The sequence below is a fragment of the Odontesthes bonariensis genome, chromosome 14 (assembly GCF_027942865.1).
Source record: "Odontesthes bonariensis isolate fOdoBon6 chromosome 14, fOdoBon6.hap1, whole genome shotgun sequence".
NCBI classification, from domain to species: Eukaryota; Metazoa; Chordata; class Actinopteri; order Atheriniformes; family Atherinopsidae; genus Odontesthes; species Odontesthes bonariensis.
Genome location: NC_134519.1, coordinates 19,464,521 through 19,486,250, shown reverse-complemented (window position 1 = coordinate 19,486,250; position 21,730 = coordinate 19,464,521). Strand labels below are relative to the sequence as shown.

Here is a 21,730-nt window from a genome sequence, read left to right as displayed (position 1 = left end):
TAAGGAAGCAGCAATAGCTCTGCAAGTTTGAAGACTTGTTTTACAGTGGCAGCAGTGCATTCAGCATCACGTCTGTCAGCTGCACACGGGAACAAAATTTCTCTCATTGTGCTTATTTTTCGTGAACATGAAGGCGAAATCAAAACACCGAGGTCATCTGTGTTTTATCAGATTGCAGTTATAAAATCAGTGATAAAGTGATAAAAACTGTTTCCATAACTGATATAATATTAAAGTAGTATAAGCAGTGCTGTATAAAAGTCTTGAGTTGAACCCTCATGTATTTTATATTTAGTTTCCAAGGACCCAGACTGTTTTTTTTTTTTTTTTTTTTTTTTTTTAATCCTTTTTTTTTCAGCAATACCTCTCCAGGTTATCGGAAGGTCTGTCGGAGTGTTTTTGCTCATTTTTAAAATGCCTAATACTTCATTTTAAATCCAGTCCTTGTACCTGACCATATTCAGAAGGTCTTTTCTGTTTGAGTGTTATGTGTTAGACTGCTTAACACCGACTTATGAATCAGCTAAACATTAAAAAACAAAAAAAAAGGTACCCGACTCGAGGGATGATGAAATAACGTTTCAATGGTTGAAGGAGCCTTTAGTTCTGTGGAAAGTTCTCGGACATCAAGTCTCTTGATCTAAAAGTTCTGTGGTTTTAGTGAGAAGTTAGCTTCTGTCACAAAGAGGCTTGTTTTATAATGTTAAAAAAAAAAGTGAATAATGGTGTTTTTATTATTATCATTGTTTTCTTTCAGAATCAATTCTCAGCAAACTTAACAAAATTCCAGGTTAGTATCTATCTTTTTACCTAAGTTTTGCTACAGTGTTGTTTTACACTAATTGATCCGATATGTCTGTGAACACATTGTGTTCTTGGACCACCGTTCAGTATTTTGCTGAATAATGTCATACATGTAAGTGCTGTAAACTGTACAGGTGTCTTTACGGCCTTAAATGATTTTTAAAGATTGGGTATCTCACAATGATATCTGTAAAGTTTATTAATATTTCTAATGAGTAATCCTAAAAGGGACACTCAAGCGTAATTGTAAGGTCTGAAATCTTAACACCGCAGCTTATTTTGTATTACACATACATGCACAACATTGTACTGCCACTCTTTTACAGAGTTGGAGGGCAAGGACGTGGAGGATCTCTTCACAGCAGTCCTTAGCCCGAGCACGAGCCAACCACTTCCACCACAGGTGCCTCACCCCCAGGTTCCAGGGCCCTTCCCTGCCACACCTGGCACTAGTATGCCTCATCCCAATGCAGGTTAATCATTACTCACTTTGTTATGCTCCAACATTGTCGTTCAGCTATGTTTTGGGAAGTCCGTCGCCCAATTTACCTCTTCAATTATGTGTGCAGGAAATCCAATGTTCCCAAGGATGCCAATGATCAATGGTATGATGGGACCAAACCAACGCTTCCCTACAAATCCTGGAACAGGACCCTGCATCCCAGAAAATTTCTCTCCCCTTAACCGCATGCCTTTCACGGACAATCCACGGTAATTCCCTGCTTCCTAATTTAAGATTATTAAGTATTATTTCTTATGATTTTCTCACTGAAATCATTCCACTTTCTGGATGTTACAGGGATAGAAAATTTAATCCGATGCCTCAAGAGGCAGTTGGTCCATGGCCCTCCCCTGGCCATGGCCCTGGCCCTGCACCCCCTGGATCTCTGCCAGAGGGGGAGACTGAAGCCATGTCAAACGCCCAAAGGAGTACACTGAAGTGGGAGAAGGAGGAGACACTTGGAGAGCTAGCCACTGTTGCACCTGTCCTATATACTAATATCAATTTCCCCAACCTCAAAGAAGAATACCCAGGTTGGTGTATGGCTCTAAAGTTTTGTTACAGTTCACCCATCTGTCCATTAAAAAAATATAAATAAATTTAAAAAAAATTTTAAAAAAAAAATGTTATGAGTTATATCATTTCAGTTTGTCTTGTTTTCTGTTTTGTACTCCTACTGCATAATTTAAGCCAGACTGTACAGAAAATACTTAGTGGCATAACAACTCTTCCTGTGATTCTTCCAACAGACTGGTCTACAAGAGTAAAGCAAATTGCTAAACTCTGGCGGAAGGCTAGCTCTCAAGACAGGGCCCCATATGTGGTAAGATCACTTGGACTCCTTTATCTGGCCTAATTAACACAGGAAGCTCTGCTCATTTTTGACATTTTTACATGGAAGAGGCCAATTTCATGAACAAATATTTTTGTTTTGTGATTGATTTGCTGTTTAGCAAAAGGCAAGAGATAACCGAGCAGCCCTGCGCATCAACAAAGTCCAGATGTCGAATGAGACGGTGAAGAGGCACCATCCACAGCAACATCCCCCTGAGGTGTTTGATCCCAACATACCACTAGACACAGAACTCCTGTTTAAAGACCCTTTGAAACCAAAAGAGTCAGAGCATGAACAAGAATGGAAGTTTAGACAGGTAAGAGTGTATGCAATGAAGTCAGCGAATGCAGCGCCAGGTCCACTTTATATTAAGACAGCTAAGAAGTGGTGGTTTAGTAAAGCTCCCTAAACATCTGCACTATCCTCCGCATTAACCCTGATGACATTGGTGGTTAGTAGGTCCAGTTCATTTTTGGCATGAGAATGATAATTGTTGTGTCTCTGCTGATGTCTAATCCCTCTCTTCACTCTGTCCTTCCAACAGCAAATGAGGCAGAAAAGCAAACAGCAAGCCAAAATTGAAGCCACTCAGAAACTGGAGCAAGTTAAAAATGAGCAACTCCAGCAGCAACAGCAACAACAGCAGCAGACCAGCCAGTCAGAGGAAGATGGAAACAACAGCAGTCATCAGAGCCCAGTCTCCCAGCCCAGTAATGACAGCATGTCTCCCATGCAGCAGTTCAACGGTAAAGAAATATTTGCCAGGCCACAGCTACAAGGGACACCCACTTCAGGCTCTTCAGAGGATGTGTTTTTACGACCACCACCTCCACCTCCATCTGGCCCTTCCTCCCAGCCTCAGTCTCCACAAGTATTCTCACCAGGTTCCTCCGGCTCCAGACCCTCTTCTCCATGGGATCCATATGCCAAGATGGTTGGGACCCCAAGACCACCAGCTCTTGGACCAAATGCGTGTCGTAGAATGCCTGTAGAATCTGGTAAATCCCCCACCTCCCTGATGGAGCAGCAGGACAGAGGGAGGCCCTCTCCAGCTCATGAGTCTTTTGGCTCTCCTACATCAATAAGCAGTGACCCTTATGCTAAACCTCCTGACACCCCAAGGCCATCTGGAGAAAATGACCCTTTTCTGAAGCCCATGGGTCCCCCAAGGGGAAGTCAGAGTTCACAAGGAAGGCCCCCAATGGGCTCTCCTGGAAGAGATCCATACTCAAGGCCCATGATAAGAAACGATGCCTATCAGCGCATGGCCCAGAACAGAATGATCTTGTCTGACCCTTACTCAAGGCCATTACTAGCACCAATACCTGGAAGTAATGAGTCTGGCTCTGTCCCTCTGTTTAAAACACCAATGCCCCCTCCTCAGGATCCCTTCAACCGACCGGTTCCACATCCCACTGACAGATTTTCCCAAAATCAGCAGAATGATCCCTATGCACACCCTCCACATAACCCAAGACAATCGGGAAATGACAGTTTCTCCAGTCCTCCAAGAATGGGTCAGCATCACCCTCAAGGGCATCCCTTTGCTCAGCCAGGACCAGTGACTCAGATGTCTAGAAATCCATATGCGCATGCACCATCTACTCCAAGACCTGATCATTTCACGTATGACCCCTTTGCCCAGCCCCCTGGTCCTAACAAGCAAGGTACCGACCCTTTCTCTCAGCCTGCAGGTAACCAGAGATCCATCAATGAACACGGTGCTCAGCCACGACCGTTTTTTGAACCCTATGCTCGACCCCCAGGCACTCCACGACCACATGACAACTATGGTCAGTCATCGAATGCACCGAATCCATCTTCAGACCCTTACTCACAGGCTCCTGGTACCCCTCGCCCAGCTGGAATGAACCAGTTCCTTCATCAGTCCCACTCTGGACAAAGGATGTCACCCTCCCACTCAATTGACCCTTATGGTCAGACACCAGGTGCTCCGCGACCCTCTGTGGGAGAAAGGTTCTCAAAGTCACCAGGTAGGGTTTCAGTGGAGCCATTTGGTAATACACCTGGGACATCAAGGGCTGGGGGTAGTGAAATGTTTTCACAGCCAGGGGCCGCTAGACCGATGCTTAATGACCCTTATTCCCAACCGCCAGGAACCCCAAGACCTTGTCCTGATGGGCTTAGCAGAGCTATGCAAAGGCCTGGACCAATGGCAAGTCAGGATCCCTTCTCCCCGCCCCAAGGCAGGCTTCAAGAGCCCTTCTCTCATCCAGACCTGCATACACCAAAACACCCAAGTGTTTCAGAAGATGGATTTGGTCAGTCCCCTTCCAGAAGACCCAGCCAGACACCTGGCCATGACCCATTTGAGCCATCCTCCATAACCCCTCATCCACAGTCGGCAGAGAAAATGGAAATGAAAGATCAGACAGTTGTGTGTAACAGTGGAACCGTCCCTCAAGACCCTTCCCAAATGTCAAACAATCCACAAATACCCGGTGCGTCCTCTGAAGCTCATGGTGTGGTTCTTGCTGAAACTGAGGAGCGACTCAGACAGGTAAGTGAATACTGAGATCTATTTGGAATGTCATCATTCATAAAACTCTCAGGTCACATATAATACTTGGAAACCGCACGTATTTTTATTTAATTCATGACTTGTAAACACTTCTCAGCAAATTCAAGTTGAACTAGGGACGCAGTGTTTTGTTTGATTATTTTACTTCAGGTTAAACAGTTTTTGGTATGCTTTTTTTTTTTTTTTTTTTTTTCCTCAAGTGGGGCCACATTGCTTGAGTTCTGCATTTTTTTTTGCAAATAGTTTTTTTCTTTTGTGATGTACTTGCTTGTTTTTTGTTTTTGTTTAAAGAAAAGCACGTTAACTAAAGTACTCTTTAAGCATTGAAACATAATTATTGTAAGCTTCACATGGCTTGTTAATCTTGTCATTAATTGTGATTTTATTCTGTAGCGACAAAGAATTAGAGAGCTAATCCTCAAGCAACAACAACAAAGGAGTGCCATCCGGCAGGAGAGGTGCCCTCAGGAGCCTACTGGCAACATGACCCCAGGAACACCACGACCCTGGCCCCAAGAGGGTCCTGGTCAGCAGGGTGAAATGTTCAACAGACCTCCTCCACCTTATCCTGGACAAGGACCCATGAGAGGGCCAATGAGGTTTCCTGGACCTTTTCCAGGAGATCAGCGTGTACCTTTCCCTAATGAAGGGCAAATCCCCCAGCCCCTGCATCCTGGAGATCCTAATTTGAGACATCAGGGACCAAGGTTTGTGTTGTATATCTTTCTGTTACTTTTTTTAAATGTTTTTACATGTTCTGTACTTCAAAACGCAGCACTGAACAAAAATAGACAGGCCCATTCTTTTTGTTTATGTTTGCTTTTAATTGTTTTTATTGTTTTAGGTTTGCATTTCCGACGGGAGTTTTAGGACCTCATGGAACACAGGAGTTCTTCCCCAGGGGACAGCACCCAATGCAGGACATACCTCCTCAAATGAGACGCTCCATTTCTGCCGAAATGACTAAAGGCATGGGAGGAAACCCCATGGGACTGCCCCAGCACTTCCCACCACGTAGTATGTCAGTGCAGCAGCACAACATAATGGGCCAGCATTTCATTGAGTTGCGACACAGAGCGGTAGAAAACAGGCCGCGCATGCCATTTCCCCCTGGTGCCATGCAAGGAGGCAACATGGATCCAAACTTCCAGGGTCCAAGGCCAGTAGGCTTTTCTGGAGCACCTGATTCTAGATTTCCTTTAAATCAGGGGCCCAAAATGATCGACCCCATCTCCAGTCACTCTGGCCACTTACAGCTCTCTGCCAGTATGGACAATCTTCATCAGCAAACCCAGATGGCAGGAATTGGCCCACTCAAACAATCTCTGTTGATGAGATCTATGAGCCAGCCTGCTTCAAACGAGACGCAGAACATTGCAGCATCCATGATCCTCTCGGCACCCCCTGCTGGGCAAGCTGAGATTGTCTCTGTGACCAGCAGTGAGGCGGTGGAGGAGAAACTGGATTCAGAAGACTCTGCAGTCAAAGATCTCGAAGACGTGGAAGTGAAAGACCTGGTAGATGCTGATTTAGAAAATCTAAATTTGGATACTGAAGATGGCAAAGACCTAGATCTAGAGACCAATGACCTACACCTTGATGACTTTCTAAAGTCTGGGAAATTTGACATCATAGCTTATACAGACCCTGACCTGGATGACATAAAGAAAGACCTGTTTAATGAGGAGCTGGATCTGAGTGATCCCATGGATGACAATTCTGACACCACAGACATTAACAAAAATGCAAACACTGAAACTGAGGCTTCATCCAGTTCAGCATCTGCACTGGCAAAGTCAGAGGCTACAGGTGAGCAGTCCTCAACTGAACTCAAGCCAGAAGACCCAGGGAATCATGACTCTAATTCTTTGGCACTAAACCAGGAAATTAAAACAGAGGTGAAGGACTGTCAGAGGCCGCCAGAGGTGGCAAACCAGCAAGCTTCTGGACACGCCTCAAACCAGCAGGGAGTTCTCTCCGACTCCACCCCAGTCCTGTCGAGTTTACTCATTAAGCAGCAGCCTGAGGAGCAGTCATTAAATCCAATCATTGAAGCTGTCAATCAAGGAGGTAATTTCATGGCCCAGCAGAACCAAGTTACTGATACTCGGCATTCCTCAGGACTTGCAGTGAGTCAAACAGTACCTGACACCACCACTGCAGGAGAGGCTTCTATGACTGGCTTTGCAGCAGACCATCAGGTGGGGATGACCCCTGGAATAGACCAGAGTGGTCTGAACCAGGCATTGGGTCAGCATAATTCGCAGCATCGACCTCTTCTGCTGGAGGAGCAGCCACTGCTACTGCAAGACCTCCTGGACCAGGAAAGGCAGGAGCAGCAGCAACAGCGACAAATGCAAGCTATGATACGGCAGCGTTCCAGCGATACCTTCTTCCCCAACATCGGTAAAGAATTTGGGCCACTGCTTCTAGATCTCAGTCGTGAACAGAGTGCAAAGTGACTTTCCTGACTGTGTGTGTTGTGATTTTTCAGATTTTGATGCCATCACTGATCCCATCATGAAAGCCAAAATGGTTGCCTTAAAAGGCATCAATAAAGTTATGGTTCAGAACAACATGGGAATGACTCCAATGGTTATGAGCAGGTAAAAGTTTTTATTTTTTACAGAAATAGGTTATATTTTGTTATAAAAATAAGATAAAAGTTCAATTCATTAAAAAAAAAAAACTGCTTAATAACCCAGCCTTTTATACCAATGTAAAAGGAGAATTGCTATTGTATGCTTAACCTGTGCATGTCATGGTTCTGTGTCACAGATTCCCTCCTGGTTCTGCTCCTGCTCCTACTCCTGCTCCTGTACCACCTTGTCCTGAAAGTACGCCACTTCCTCCGCAAGTTGTTGGACCGGTAAATGACAGTCTGCTTAGTTATTCTAAAAAAAATATAATGTCACATGTTTCAGTTACAAATGTTTAACATCCTTGTCAATCTTGGTATCAGGATGGCAAATTGACTCAAGTAGCAAGACTAAATCCTCCAAACTTTGGACCAGGATTTGTCAGTAAGTTCTATCCTTGCACTTTATTATTATTATTGTTTTATTCTTTTAAGGTCTTTTATGGCTGAAAATATAAAGATGTTTTGTTGTTGTTTTTTTTGCTTTGTTTTTTTTTGTGCTGCCAAGATTGCTAAGAGCCTTTTTTTCTTTTCTTCAGACAATGCTCAGAGGGCTCAGTATGAGGAGTGGCTCCAGGAGACTCAGCAACTACTTCAAATGCAGCAGAAGTTTCTAGAAGAGAAGATAGGAGCTCACAGGAAGTCTAAGAAAGCCTTGTCTGCCAAGCAGAGAACTGCTAAGAAGGCAGGGAGAGAGTTCCCCGAGGAAGATGCTGAGCAGCTCAAACATGTCACGGAGCAGCAGGGTGTAGTGCAGAAGCAGCTGGAGCAGGTAAATGCACGGCCTGTCAAGTTCAACCATTGCATTTTTGTCCCAGTAAACATGCTGGCTGTCTCAACCACCCTTTCAGTGGTCCTGTGAGCTGGGTTTTTAATAGTTAAAGAAGAAGTAGTTCAAATTTACAGCCATGCTATTTGGGATGATGTTGGAGCTAGTGGTACTGAAGTAAAATAGAGAAGGAAAATACATGAATATGTTTTAGTGATTACCAAGGTTAGTTTCGGGGTAAGATAAATGCATACAGCTTAATTTCTCTCCTTTTTTTTGTCTCTTTTAAATCCAAATTGGAGGTACTGTTTGATTATTTCTTTTCTTTGATCAAACTAGACCAATCTATTGAAGGCCTAATTAGTTTTACAGCGTATGATGTCCACAGGAATGCATTAATCTAGCTATATTCTTTCTGAGCAAACTACCAAACTATGCAGACAAAAGAATTCAAAACACAAAGGCTTGTCTCCACATGAGATGTCTAAACATTTACTCACTTGAAATGCACCGACGTCTAGAAAATGCCCTTGGTTGTGTGTACTTAGCTATCATTTGAAAAATGATAGCTGTAAATCCATCTTTTTTCATTGGGTAAATTTGCTCTGTCATTTCTTTTTTCTATTGATTTATAATACATCTGATTGTTATTTTTGAATTATTGTGACACGGAAGATGCTTAAAATTCACTGCTGAAAACAAATCCAACAAAAGCACTGTAAATATAGTCAGACATTTAGCCATATCCGGTTTCCAGACGTTCCTCCTAATCCGTAATGGAGCACTTTAGAGTCCTGACATATTTGCTCTTTTATCATCCTGAGGAACCCTTTTGTGTTGTTTTATTTCAGATCCGCAAGCAGCAGAAGGAGCATGCTGAACTTATAGAGGAGTACAGAGCAAAACACCAGCAAAGCAATATGACACCAATGATGCCTGCGATGCACCCAGTGCCGGGTCCTGCTAGCATGGTACCCAGTGGCCCACCAATAGTTCAGCCTCCCATAAACCCTATAATGCAGATGCCTCTTCACCCAGGCCAACCTAATGCACCACCTCGTATGCCCAACCCACCACCTGGCTGGCATCCTGGTGCTCCTTTGCCTATGGGTGGACCAGCAATGCCGCCTTTAATGCCTCCACAGGTACCTGGAGGAAATTCAGCTCAGCCTCTTCGGATGCCAATGGGTAATGTACCGCAGCACTCGCAGATGCCTGTAGACCCGCAGGCACCACCCGCTCCAACTGGTGGTGTAAAACCCATGCAGGCAGGTGGTATGAAGTTTGATGACAACAACCCATTCAGTGAAGGCTTCCAGGAGCGTGAGAGGAGAGAGAGGCTCAGGGAGCAGCAGGAGAGACAGCGGGTACAGCTCATGCAGGAAGTTGAACGTCAGAGAGCCCTGAAACATCGTATGGAAATGGAGCAGCAAGGGATGATGGGACCAGATGGGAACATGGCACCGCTTGCTCAGATGCCATTTTTTAATTCGGATCTACCACAGGACTTCATGCAGCCTCAGAGGCCTCCGCTACAGCAGTCGCAACAACTTGCACCAATGTTTCCCCAGCAGCAGGGCCTGCAGCCTGGTATGGGCCCACCGCCTGGAACATTTATTCAGGGTGAAAGGAGAGCCATGATGGGAAATGGGATGATGCCACCTGACATGGGGCCCGGTCTAGCACATGAAAATGTTGCTCTACAAGGACCCAACTTTCCTCACGCTCAACCCAGGCCTCGTCAGTTCAGTGGTCCAGGAATGATGTCTCAGATGCCAGGGGAGGGTCCACCATTCGGGAGTGATTCAGCTACACCTTTACCATCCAACTTCCCTGGCGCGGGTCAGTCTCTTATACAACTCTACTCCAACATCATCCCAGATGAGAAAGGAAAAAAGAAGAGGACCCGCAAAAAGAAGAAAGAAGACGATGCAGATTCAGTCAAGACACCCTCAACGCCACACTCAGACCTTACAGCCCCTCTCACGCCATGCGTCTCAGACACCTCTTCAACTCCTACCAGAAACGCCCATCTCTTTGGAGACCAGGACTTGTCAAGGTCACCCTTACTGGGATCCTCCACCCCCAGTCACTCCGAGCTTGAGAGGCAGCTTTCAGGAGGACAGTCTGGACAAGCTGGTCTGTCATCGGACACATCAAGGGCCCAGGCTCAGGAGCATGAGAGGATTCTCAGTAACATAAAGCTGGAGCAGACTGATGCCACCGAGTGTCACGGGCCAAGAGAAGGACCCACTGGCCCAGAAATGAGCTCTGTTAAGGAAGAAGGCAATAAAGGTGGCATGTCTCCTTTCCCCGCTGGGCAAAGTCCAAACAAGGGAGAAGCTGGTAATGAACTACTGAAACACCTTCTGAAGAACAAGAGCACACCTCCACTCGGATTGTCCCAGCAGAGGTCAGAGGAAAGCCTGCGCTCGGAGGAAGAGGAGCCCACAGACTGCAAAAGCTTGTTAAGGCAAAGCTCTGTGGACAGCAATGGGGTGAGCATTTGTCTTAGTCCTACAATTATAGAGTGACGAGGGAGTGATGAACATAATGAGTCATAAACCAGCTAAGTAATTCAGATGGTAGGCATCATGGCTGAATTGATATGACTCATAGCTGTCCATATAGAGTATTATATATGTAGTTTTCCAAACTCTTTTTGTCATTTCCAGGCATACTCAGATGGCACCTCTGACTTTCCTGGACCTCTGCACCCTGAACAAGAGAAGAAGAAAGGGAGGAACAAAAGGCCCCCAAAAGGAGGCGAGAAACCCGCCTCTCGCTACAAAAAGAGAAAAAAGGAAGGGGACGAGAGGCAACTGATGCTCTCTGGCCCAGACGCTGTAATGACCCAGATCAAACAGGTAGAATTTATTTTTAAATCTAATCACCACCTCCTCATATAACTGAGTGGCGCTGCATGTCTTGTAAGAACGAAAGATGATAGCTGGATTGTAGCTTATTGCTGCCTTCATAAAGAAACGTATAAAACTTTTCCAGTACTCATTTCAGCCACTTGCGTTTAGGCACTTCTAAGAAAACTTAAGACTTTTTCAGGGAGTTTCACAGGAAGCAGCAGAAATAATGATGATACAAACATATACACTAAATACAAAATCATTTTTGACATCACAGATCACATGGCTGTGAATTCATTATTGAATGTTTTTGCACAAAATTGACACTGCGATGTGTGGAGGGGTTTAAATGTCCACCCATGATCCCGAGGGCTGTGTTGTCAGAGGTGTTGGCCTCTGGTAGTTTCTCATGGCAGATTGGTCTCAGGGATACAGTGTTTACATGAATTACTGTAAAGATTACCATGCCTGCATCAGGGAGGTTCAGATGTCCCAGTCCTGTTCCCATGTCTTTTCTAAGCGTTCACACTAGTTCGGTTTTTCTCTTCATAGCAACTCTCTCTGCTGCCTCTTATGGAGCCATTGATTGGGGTCAACTTTGCCCATTTTGCTCCCTACGGCAGCGGCCAACTCAATGGAGAAAACCTCCTGTCTGGTACTTTTGGCAGCGCCTCACTAGATGGAGTCTCTGATTATTACTCCCAACTAGCCTACAAGGTGAGATCTTCTTACATTATTAAGGGGAAACTGTAAATTGAGGGGTTGGTATTAAGTGTGTCTAATGCATTGTTTGCTGACTTTGCACTGGTCCTGATTCTACAGCAGAGTAACTTGAGCAATCCTCCAACCCCTCCGGCATCTCTTCCTCCCACCCCACCACCTGTGAATCGACAGAAAATGATCAATGGATTTGCTACAACAGAGGAGCTGGCCAGCAAAGCTGCTGCCATGGGTAAGCACAAGCAGGATGCAGCAGCATTCATGAAAAGAATATCAAGTTGCCTCCCAACTTTTAATGGGATTTTTTTTTCTTCTTTCTACTAATATTTTTATCTCTAACAATGTATAATATATGAAGTATTGCCAACACATGGACATTGTTTTCCTGTTAAATACAGTCTCCAAAGGTCTGGTGCCAAAGCCGCTACACGTCCCATTTAGGGCTGAGGAAGATCTACTCGCCCGTGCTATTGCTCAGGGACCCAAAACTGTGGATGTTCCAGCTTCCCTTCCTACCCCTCCTCACAACAACCAGGAGGAGCTCAGGTAATGGATAAAAAAACACTACTTCATGTAATAATGACTTGTTTTAGCTGCATTGTTTTGATTGTTTTTTGGGGGGTTTTTTGTCTATATTTTTTGATAACAGTAACAGAGGACAGGAGCCATGCAAGGACAGGGACACACCTGACAGCTTTGTTCCATCCTCGTCTCCTGAGAGCGTGGTCGGCATGGAGATCAGTCGCTACCCAGACCTGTCTCTGGTGAAGGAAGAGCCCCCATCCCCCTGCCTGTCTCCTGTCCTCCCCGTGCTTCCTGCTCCTGATGGGAAAGGTGAACACCCATAACTTCCTACATAATTCAGTCATTCACTCAATATTAATTGGTATTTGTGATGCATTTTAAATGCAAAACACTAAATTAAAGATCAGGACGTTTTTTTGTTTGTTTGTTTGTTTTTTTCCTTTGTCAGTTTTTGGTAAACTCACAGTTGTTGTTGCGACTCAGCATATCCTAATAAAGTTATGTTTTTCAAGTGTCAGTCACAGTTGTCCCGTATATTAAAGTAAATGCCTATTATCTACTTGTCTATTTCTACTTTCCTTGAGCATCATTATATCTTAACTGTTTGGCAGTTTTGTTTATTTGTTTATTTAATCTTTCATTTCTGTAGGGTCGGAGATTAAACTGCAGGATATTAAGACCGAGCCTTCCTCGATGTTCTTTGGCTCCCCCTTTGGCCCCATGGTTAGTGATTCCAAACAAGGACTGGTTTCTGTTGCCATCACACTGAGACCAGCTGCTGCTGAGGTAAGAATGCTTTAAATTCCAGAAACATTCACTTAAAATCAGCCTTGTTTTTGTTATTTAGTCTTTTACTCTGTAACAAAGAGGTTGTAATCTGGCAAATCAATGAGGGATAAGATAATATGACTGCAAACTGACTTGAGTAACTAACTTTGGCCTGTGATCGTGAAGACTGGGATCATCTTGTTTTTGCATCATTGTTTTGCCATTTTTTGCCTCCAAAACAAACGTTTAATTCAGATGTTTGCATCCTCTGAGGGATATGGGCCTCTTACAAAAGTATTAGATGTATAAAAATTCTGTTGTTGACATTTTGATAAGACCCAGTCTCTTAAACTATTAAATTTGTGTGTGTGTCCCTCAGAACATCACAGGTATTGTGGCAGCCATTTCAGATCTACTGTGTGTGAAGATCCCCAGTAGCTATGAGGTCAGCAGCACCCCAGACAGGCCTCCTCTATCCATGCTCAGTGGTCCAAGGGTGGGTCCCCATGGCATGGAGCCTCGTCCTCCCATGTTCTTCCATGGACACGGAGACCCCGGAGGGCTTCAAGGCCGGCCAGGACAGATGATCAGGCCAGGTGGGCCACAGGGAATGATGCAGCAGCAGGGGCATCATTTCCGTTTCCATCCCAACAGCCCAGGTAAGGGAATAAAACTGAATTAAACAAGCGTGTCACCGATTCCCCCATGTACTGTACCACAGCCTGTAATTGAAATGTCATGTCTGATTTAGCTACACATAATCACTCCCTGCACAAATGCACAAAGCAGCGCTGATATTCTATATGTAATTGCTTTGTTTTGAACATCCAGATGAGGGATTGCTTTTCTGAACAGTATACAAATTGTCAGTTTGAGAAAAATATCATTATAATGTGCAAGCATTAAAGGATTTATTTAACTTTTTATTTATGAGAGTGTAGTACAGGTGCTGACATGTTACCTTATTGATTTCACTGATTCTCTCAGCTAATTGATACTGTGAATGTTTATAGTCTCAACAAGCATTGTAAGAACGGAATTAAAGTTTACCGTGGCACACGGAATTTCTTTCCGCGCTTCTGGCTGCAGGTGTCTTGACTGTGATTTAAGATTACCTGGTATTGATGTGTTGTTATGAATAGTTCTCAATATGAATTGCTTTGTGGACGTGTGGCTGCAACCAGTTAACTGTGCTGCTAACCTTCTTGGTTGTGACATTCTTTAAGATTAGATTTTTAATCCCAATGAGCTATTTCTATTTGGAAAAATGGTTAAAATTTTCATGTTTGATTGTGTTTTTTTTTTTATTGAGACATTCATGAATGGACATGCTCTCAGATAATTCATTTTGAAGCATTTGTTGTTTCAGGCACCGCTGTAGCTCGAGGACCTGACGGTAGGACCCCTGCCAGCCCTGGATGTAAACCTCAGTGGTGCTGCAACTGCAAAGTGGTGGTTCTGGGAAATGGAGTGCAGAAAACCACTAAAGACCTCCCTGCTCACATGAAGGTACCAAATAGATGAAGTTAAAATGCTTTGAATTGTTTGCATGGTGCTATATTAATGACTTTAAAAGCCTTACACTTAAAGTATTTGGATGTTAGAAGTGTGATCTTGAGACTTTTGGCACGGGACATGGTGCCTTACCAAGAGATCCCATCTGCAACTTAGGGTGACTCGTCAGTATTTATTCTCCGATTATGACCAAAAAGCTTGAATTCCAAAGGGAAAGCTTAGATATACACATTAACTAGCTCATATCTTTTTGCCAAAATTTTTTTTTTTTTTTTTATTGATTTCCCTGTCAGACTGCCAGATAAGCTGTATCTGGATGCCTTGCGTTTGAGGATATGAAGTGTCATACACCGCTCATATCCTCTGAAGTAAATCCTGCCAGAAGTTGAATCCATTTCAGATCAATTAGCAGGTTAAACTGTTTACCCTCCGCCGTCAGTCTTAGATTAGTTTAGTCATTTACATATTCACTGTTTTTGATGTTGTCTCTTTCTTTTTTCCTTAATTCAATTTAGCTTAAGTGCCTCTCACTGGTCCTGCTTTGTTTTATTACCTAATTCACCATTCAGCGTGTTATAATTTCTTTTTTTTTTTTCTCTCAGGAATTCGAAGGGCGATTGAAATCTGAGGAACACCTGGTCTTCTGCAGTCATAGCTGTTTCCTTCTCTACTGTTCGTCATCACCATTGCAATCCAGACCTGCCACAGAAACAAAGGTGTGTTCCACTGTAACACACACAAAAACACCATAGGCTGTTTGAATAACATCCTGGTAACGTCTTTTTTTTTTTTCCCCCTCATATTTTCAGGAATCGGTGTCCCTTCTCCCAGCCTCTGAGCAAACAGAGAGCATGTGTAAAATCCTGCACCAGTACAGCAATAACATGTCCTCACTCGATGTTCACTGCCTGGCTCAGCTTCAGCCCAAGCACTCTCCCCCTTCCACTCCTCCAATCCCCTTCCCAATGGCAGGTGAGACACCCAAGTTGGAAGCCAGATCTGATATCCTGAAAATGACAGTGAAGCTAAAGACCCGGCCAAGGTCCCATGATGGCTGGCACCAGGGAAAGCGACAGAAAGGACTCCGCTGGAGGAAGTGGACTGTTCAGGTGGTGGTGCCAAGAGGGAATTCCCAGCTCCCAGAAGAGGATAAGATTGACGAGCTCTTGAAGAAACTTGGGGCCTCCCTGCGCCCGCCAGCGTTACTCAAAGACTACAGACGCTGCTGTTTCTGCCACCAGTTTGGAGATGGGATCACTGATGGTCCTGCTAGGCTTCTAAATCTAGACGTTGATGTGTGGGTTCATCTAAACTGTGCCCTGTGGTCAACCGAGGTGTACGAGACGCAGGCTGGTGCCCTCATCAACGTGGAGCTTGCAATGCGCCGTGGCCAAACGGTACGCTGCGCCTACTGCCAGCAGACCGGAGCCACCAGTGGTTGCCACCGCCTGCGTTGCACCAATGTCTACCATTTCACCTGTGCTCTGCAAGCCCAGTGCACATTCTTCAAGGACAAGACCATGCTATGCCATGCCCACAGGCCCCGCGGAACAACAGGACAAGCGTTGGAGCATGAGCTGCGTTGCTTCGCTGTGTTCCGCCGCGTCTACGTTCAGAGAGACGAAATGCGTCAGATTGCCACGGCCGTGCAGCAGCCTGAGTTAGGTTATACGTTCCGGGTAGGCAGCCTGGTGTTGCATGCAATGGGCCAACTAACTCCACTACAAATGGCAGCTTTCCATTCCCCAACAGCCATCTTTCCAGTTGGCTATGAGGCTTGTCGCATTTATTGGAGCATGCGCCATGGCAACCGCCGTTGCCGTTATATGTGTTCGGTTGAAGATGGAGATGGGCTACCAGAGTTTACCATCAGAGTCATCGAACAAGGCTACCAAGACCTGATCCTGACTGATACTTCCCCTAAAGGTTTGCCCTCAGGGATTCTTACACAGACTGGATAATTGTGTTTTCCTGACTTTTCAGAGTCCTGTTTTTATCCACCTCGTGTGCTTGTCTCGTTGTCATTAGGAGTGTGGGACAAGGTGCTCGGTCCAGTAGCTGAGAAAAGAGCTGAATCAGCCACTCTGAAGCTCTTCCCTGTTTACCTGAAAGGAGAGGACCTGTTTGGACTCACAGTCCCCGCAGTCACCAAAATCACCGAATCGGTTTGTAACTGCTTGGATGTTTTCATTTGGGTGTGCCCGTCCAAATATCTAAATTATGCTCTGCATCTCTATCCTGCTCTCCTGTTCTCCAGCTGCCAGGAGTGGAGGCATGTGACAGGTACTCATTCCGTTACGGCCGCAACCCTCTGTTGGAGTTGCCTCTTATGTTCAGTCCAGCTGGCTGTTCCCGTGCAGAGCCAAAAACAAGCTCCGCCTGCATCTCACTGGTGATAAGGTAAAATTTGGTGAAGACGGCATTTACTTTTGTTCACATAGGTTGTCTCAAAGTAGGGGGGAAAAAAAGTCTGAGGTGTTTTGTTTTTGTGTTTTTCAATGACCTTCTCCTATAATTTAGGCCACAACCACAGGCTGTGTCTAACAGCAGTGCCAGGTCCAACCAGAATGTGGCCCAAGGAGAAGGTGGCGTTCCTCATAGCAAGACTCCAGTTGTGCACCCCAGGTCCTCGCAGTACCGTTGGATGAAGAGTGAGTGGAGGGCAAATGTCTATTTGGCCCGCTCCCAAATCCAGGTGAGTCAGCTACGATTCAGTGAAACCGATTGTGCTTTAGGATTGTGGATCCTGTGACGAAAGCTGCTAATGTTAATGTATCCACAGGGCCTGGGGCTGTTTGCTGCTCGAGACATCGAAAAACAAACCATGGTGATCGAATACAACGGAACCGTCCTCCGGAACGAGGTTGCCATCAGAAAGGAGAAGATGTATAGGTCTCAGGTATGTTTGTTTTTAAAGCTGTAAAAGTTTGCTTTCACTTGCCAAAAAGAGCAGCTTGTGACTTCTGCTTTCGTCCTCATAGAATCGAGCTGTGTTTATGTTCCGCATTGACAGCGAACATGTCGTTGATGCCACTAGAACCGGAGGGCTCGCAAGGTACTCTGAAATTCCGCAAATGACTTTTTATAAACATGTTAACACCAACATAAAACCTTTTTCCTTTTCTTTGTGTTTTTGTAATCGCACATTGCATTAATCTAGCATTACATGCATACATTAACACATCTATGGTGGCTTTTAAGTTGAGTATAGTGTACCACTGATGGACTGAAAGCGTCATACTCGGGGTACGTATTTCCTAAACTGGATCGTGCATTCCAAGATGGTATTCTGCTTCTTTTGCTATGCTGATCTTGCCTCCTGGTGCAGCTGAGCCACAAATTTAAAGCATTTTGATGTCATTTTGAGGGGATGCTGCACATATGAAGTGTGAAATGTATGTTGCTTTAAATGGTTTTGAATTCAGACCTAAATCAAATGTTTGAGGTTCAGAATAGAGTGGTGTTAACACTTAGGGTTGTGTGGTGTGTAAAGAAGTGGCAGTTAATACTACTTTTCTGCTCCTCAGATATATCAATCACTCTTGCGCCCCAAACTGTGTTGCTGAGGTGGTTACATTTGAAAGAGGTTACAAAATCATCATCAGCTGCATTCGTAGGGTTGAAAAAGGAGAAGAGGTGAGTATATTTTGACTTTGAAATGACTTTGTCCTTAAGCGTCTTGCGTGTGCACCAACAGACGCTCCTGCCTTGTTTTCCAGCTATGTTTCGACTATCAGTTTGACAGCGCCGAGGGCCGGCACAAGATAGCGTGCCACTGCGGAGCTCCTGAATGCAGGAAGTGGATCAACTGAGCAAAACAAGAAACCTAAAAGCATTCCTCGCTGTAGTGCGAGCGTCACCATCTCTGCACGGACGGAGGGGAAAAAAAGCTTCACGTTTTAGTCGTTTTTATGAACGAGCAGCAGACCCACACCTTTTCGGAGAAACTAATGAATTTACAGGTTGGTTCATCAAGATCACGGAATAAAAACGGGTGGAGGAAGGGAAATTCAACACAGTAGCAGAATGTGACTTGTGCCATATACGAGAGGCTCCGTTGTCCACAACGCCTCCGTCTGTCTGTATGTATCTGCGCGTTTGTTTGGTGTACATGCGGTGCGGAATCCACCAGCGAATGAGAGAGCACTGTGCGGGGTGCGGCCTTATTGCTTACTAAGGGCAGGCCCTTTTGTTACATACTGTTAATGTATACGTATGACTAAATGTAGACATCACTGAATGAGGAATGTACAGCAATGAATACTGCGAAGGGAATATTAACTTGCACTAAAAAAAGAGAAAATAAACAAAAAAAAACACACACACACACACACAAAAACTTTTAAATACTTGATTCCATGAGTCAGTTTTATCATAGGTCTCTGTCATGTGATTTGTGTGGAATTCGAGAGGTTTTGTATTTATTACTGAGTGAATGAATTTTATTCTCAAACTGATGAGATTGAATTAAAGAAGGCTAAGATTGCTATTGTTTTTGAAGATTGAAGAAGACATGCTGTTACTTTTGTATAAAATGTACATAGATAAAAACTTATAGGAATAACCGACCAAATACTACCTTAACCTTCTCGATGTTTGGGTGTTTTTTTGAATTGTTTCCGTTTTGTTTTTGTCATTGAAATTTATTTAAGATGGACGTTATTTCAGTTTTTGAGAGTATATATTATGATTATTCTGTACAGAATTTGTAATATAACCACAATAATTCACAAAGTATTTTTGTTGTATTAAAAGTAAGGTATTGTAGTGTAGTGTTTTGTGACTTACACATACTTTGACCACTCGAAAAAGAAATATTTTTGTTGACTAACGTAACAAGTTATCGGTTACAGAATCAAAGAAGAAAAAGAAAAGAAAAGAAGGACTTTTCAGATAGTAAGAGATCGTTCACGATCTGTTTGCTGTTAATCAGGTTTGATTTTAAAGAACTGTGAATTAGATTTTAAAACTCCGGAAAAAAAAAAAGAAAAGAAAAAAACAACAATTTTTTTAACTTTTTATCACGAATGAGAACCACGACGTGTATTTACCTGTTTCTGTTATTATGTTGAAAATCAAGGTGCGAGCGTTTAATGATGTCGCGGCTCGATTTAAAAACCCAGTGTGTGACGGTAAAGAATCGTAAGCGGAGCTGTAGGTTCTACCTTTTTTTTGTTTTTCCTTGGACAGAGACGGCGTTCTGCTTAATCAGCAAATATTTCTTATACTGACAGTTCACAATCCACACGCTTAGGAGCAGAAGTTTTTCGCGTGCACAATTTCAAGTCGACTGTACAAACTTTTTTGCAGACAGTCTTAGAACTTGTAATGTATATGGCATGTATTTTTTTAACTTTTCCGAAAAACTCAATTGTATATATTTTCTCAATGAATGGGTGTAACAAAATTGTTTCTTGGATATTTTTCTTCTCTTGTATATTACATCTACCTGCCAGTGTGTTTGTGCTACATTTTCTTGGTCTTGTAAAGTAGTCTGATTTCCCCCCCCCCCCCCCCCCCCCCCCCCCCCACTCGGCCTCCCCTCCCTCCCTTTTTTTGTTTGTTTATTTTTGAAAATGCCTTTTGAAGTGTACAGAGTATGAAGTTTGGAGTTTGTGGAATTGAATTTAGAAACATTTACAAAAATAAACTATTTTACATGTTAGCAAGTCGTGTTTTGAGTTATTACCGATGGCGCGTTCACGGTGACCGAGTTTTAAAGAGACAAACTGAAGCCATGAGGGAATCTTTCAGCTTTTTCCTGCACAGTTGGTTATTTATTTATAATATTGGGTCTCAAATGTCGCCACCCAAACACAAGAGGTGAATCAAGACCTTTCAAAAAGATTGCAAACACAAACTTTAAGGAATTTAAGTCAATTTTTGGCCATTTGGTCTAAAAATGTAAGTAAAATTGACATTTTTTTATAATAAGGCTGTTCGAGGCTGTTCAGTCGGTGGTCTTACTGTGAGCTCGTGTGATCAGTGTTTGTTACTTTACTTTTTAACTATGAGGCCAGATGAAAAGGTTTCAGCTGAAAGAAACTAATGTATTTAATCATTCAAAAAAAATTTTTTTTATTAATTGTTTGATTGCTCAATACCTTTTCAAAAGCCCACCTGGACAAAGAGGTGTACCTTTCTCTCCTTGGTCACCATTCAACCTTATGGATAAACCATCCAAAATGTAAAGGGTAAAAATATCAACATGACTGAGCAGTTCAGACCTGAATCATAATCAAAATCTGTGGAGGGAACTAAAGACTGGAGTCATATCAAGGAAGTCCTCTAATCTCAAAGGTCCAACGTCCAAAGAGACGTGCAGAGAGATTATTAAGAGATTATGATCTGAATTGGACTGTGGGTTACTTTATTAATCCCTAAAAGAAGATTGTATTGTTCACGCTTAAATGAACATATAATAGTGATGATAAATAATCATTGTGTATGGCTGCTGCTGAAGGGAAGAATGACCTGTAAAATTCTTTGTACCAGCTTAGCTGATGAAGCCTCTGACTGAACACACTCCCATCACTATGTTGTGGAGAGGGTGTGCAGCGTTATCCATTTAGTTTAGCAACTTGGCTCCATCACGATACTCTGCACAAAGACGACTTTCTTTGTCAGAGTTATAAAGAAATGGAATGTGGTAAAAAAAAAACAACAACTAACCTTTACACGCAGGGTGCGACATTTATAGTTACACTTATACTTTAATTGTTGGGAGGCTGTGCAAAGTGAATAATGTGTCATAATTTGCAAATGACTTCAATCTTGTATTCCGCTAAAACTGGAAAAGCGAAAAGTTTGTGCATTTTATATATCTGCTAATATTCCTGTGACCCGGATATGGGTTGAGTGGGTATAGAAAATGGACGGATGGGCTCATTTTTACAACTGATGTCAGGTAGAGTAGCGGAGAAAACCCGAAGATGGCACTTGATGAAACACAACGCAACCAATCAGCAACATGTCAGTAATACTGTGTGAAAAACAGAGTATCCCAGAAAGGCTGAGACTTCTGGTAACAACAAGATGAATTTCATCACTCTGACAGATTGTGCAGATCAATAGTTCATCAATTTAAAAAAAAAGAAGAAGAAAAGTTTCTCAACTTTTGAGGGAGTTACTAGACAGCAACTATTCAGAGAATCTGGAGATATCTGCACAAAGGGGACGGGGTTGTGGTTCTGGCTCCAAGGCAGCATTGCAATAGAAGATAAATCAATAAATAAAAACAAGCATAGAAAT

At 43.5% G+C, this 21,730-nt stretch overlaps 1 protein-coding gene across 7 annotated transcripts in view; it reads left to right on the top strand.

Moving 5' to 3' along the window:
- Positions 1–20,144, top strand: part of kmt2cb (lysine (K)-specific methyltransferase 2Cb) — a 69,679-nt gene extending 49,535 nt beyond the window's left edge. For 6 of the 7 annotated variants that reach the window (XM_075483354.1, XM_075483355.1, XM_075483359.1 and 3 more), the window contains 31 exons: positions 758–790; positions 1,131–1,277; positions 1,374–1,515; positions 1,604–1,839; positions 2,056–2,129; positions 2,260–2,457; positions 2,686–4,662; positions 5,077–5,390; positions 5,528–7,089; positions 7,178–7,289; positions 7,462–7,552; positions 7,646–7,706; positions 7,861–8,093; positions 8,942–10,588; positions 10,766–10,957; positions 11,504–11,668; positions 11,774–11,903; positions 12,070–12,217; positions 12,321–12,505; positions 12,846–12,982; positions 13,344–13,623; positions 14,334–14,473; positions 15,082–15,195; positions 15,289–16,405; positions 16,508–16,644; positions 16,737–16,879; positions 17,000–17,174; positions 17,262–17,378; positions 17,461–17,534; positions 18,007–18,115; positions 18,199–20,144. In XM_075483354.1, the coding sequence (XP_075339469.1) occupies positions 758–790; positions 1,131–1,277; positions 1,374–1,515; positions 1,604–1,839; positions 2,056–2,129; positions 2,260–2,457; positions 2,686–4,662; positions 5,077–5,390; positions 5,528–7,089; positions 7,178–7,289; positions 7,462–7,552; positions 7,646–7,706; positions 7,861–8,093; positions 8,942–10,588; positions 10,766–10,957; positions 11,504–11,668; positions 11,774–11,903; positions 12,070–12,217; positions 12,321–12,505; positions 12,846–12,982; positions 13,344–13,623; positions 14,334–14,473; positions 15,082–15,195; positions 15,289–16,405; positions 16,508–16,644; positions 16,737–16,879; positions 17,000–17,174; positions 17,262–17,378; positions 17,461–17,534; positions 18,007–18,115; positions 18,199–18,291 (10,283 nt within the window). In that variant the 3' untranslated portion in view covers positions 18,292–20,144. The remainder of the gene's footprint in view (positions 1–757; positions 791–1,130; positions 1,278–1,373; positions 1,516–1,603; positions 1,840–2,055; positions 2,130–2,259; positions 2,458–2,685; positions 4,663–5,076; positions 5,391–5,527; positions 7,090–7,177; positions 7,290–7,461; positions 7,553–7,645; positions 7,707–7,860; positions 8,094–8,941; positions 10,589–10,765; positions 10,958–11,503; positions 11,669–11,773; positions 11,904–12,069; positions 12,218–12,320; positions 12,506–12,845; positions 12,983–13,343; positions 13,624–14,333; positions 14,474–15,081; positions 15,196–15,288; positions 16,406–16,507; positions 16,645–16,736; positions 16,880–16,999; positions 17,175–17,261; positions 17,379–17,460; positions 17,535–18,006; positions 18,116–18,198) is intronic. The other variant, XM_075483357.1, reaches the window with a different exon arrangement.
- Positions 20,145–21,730: the final 1,586 nt, after the last annotated feature.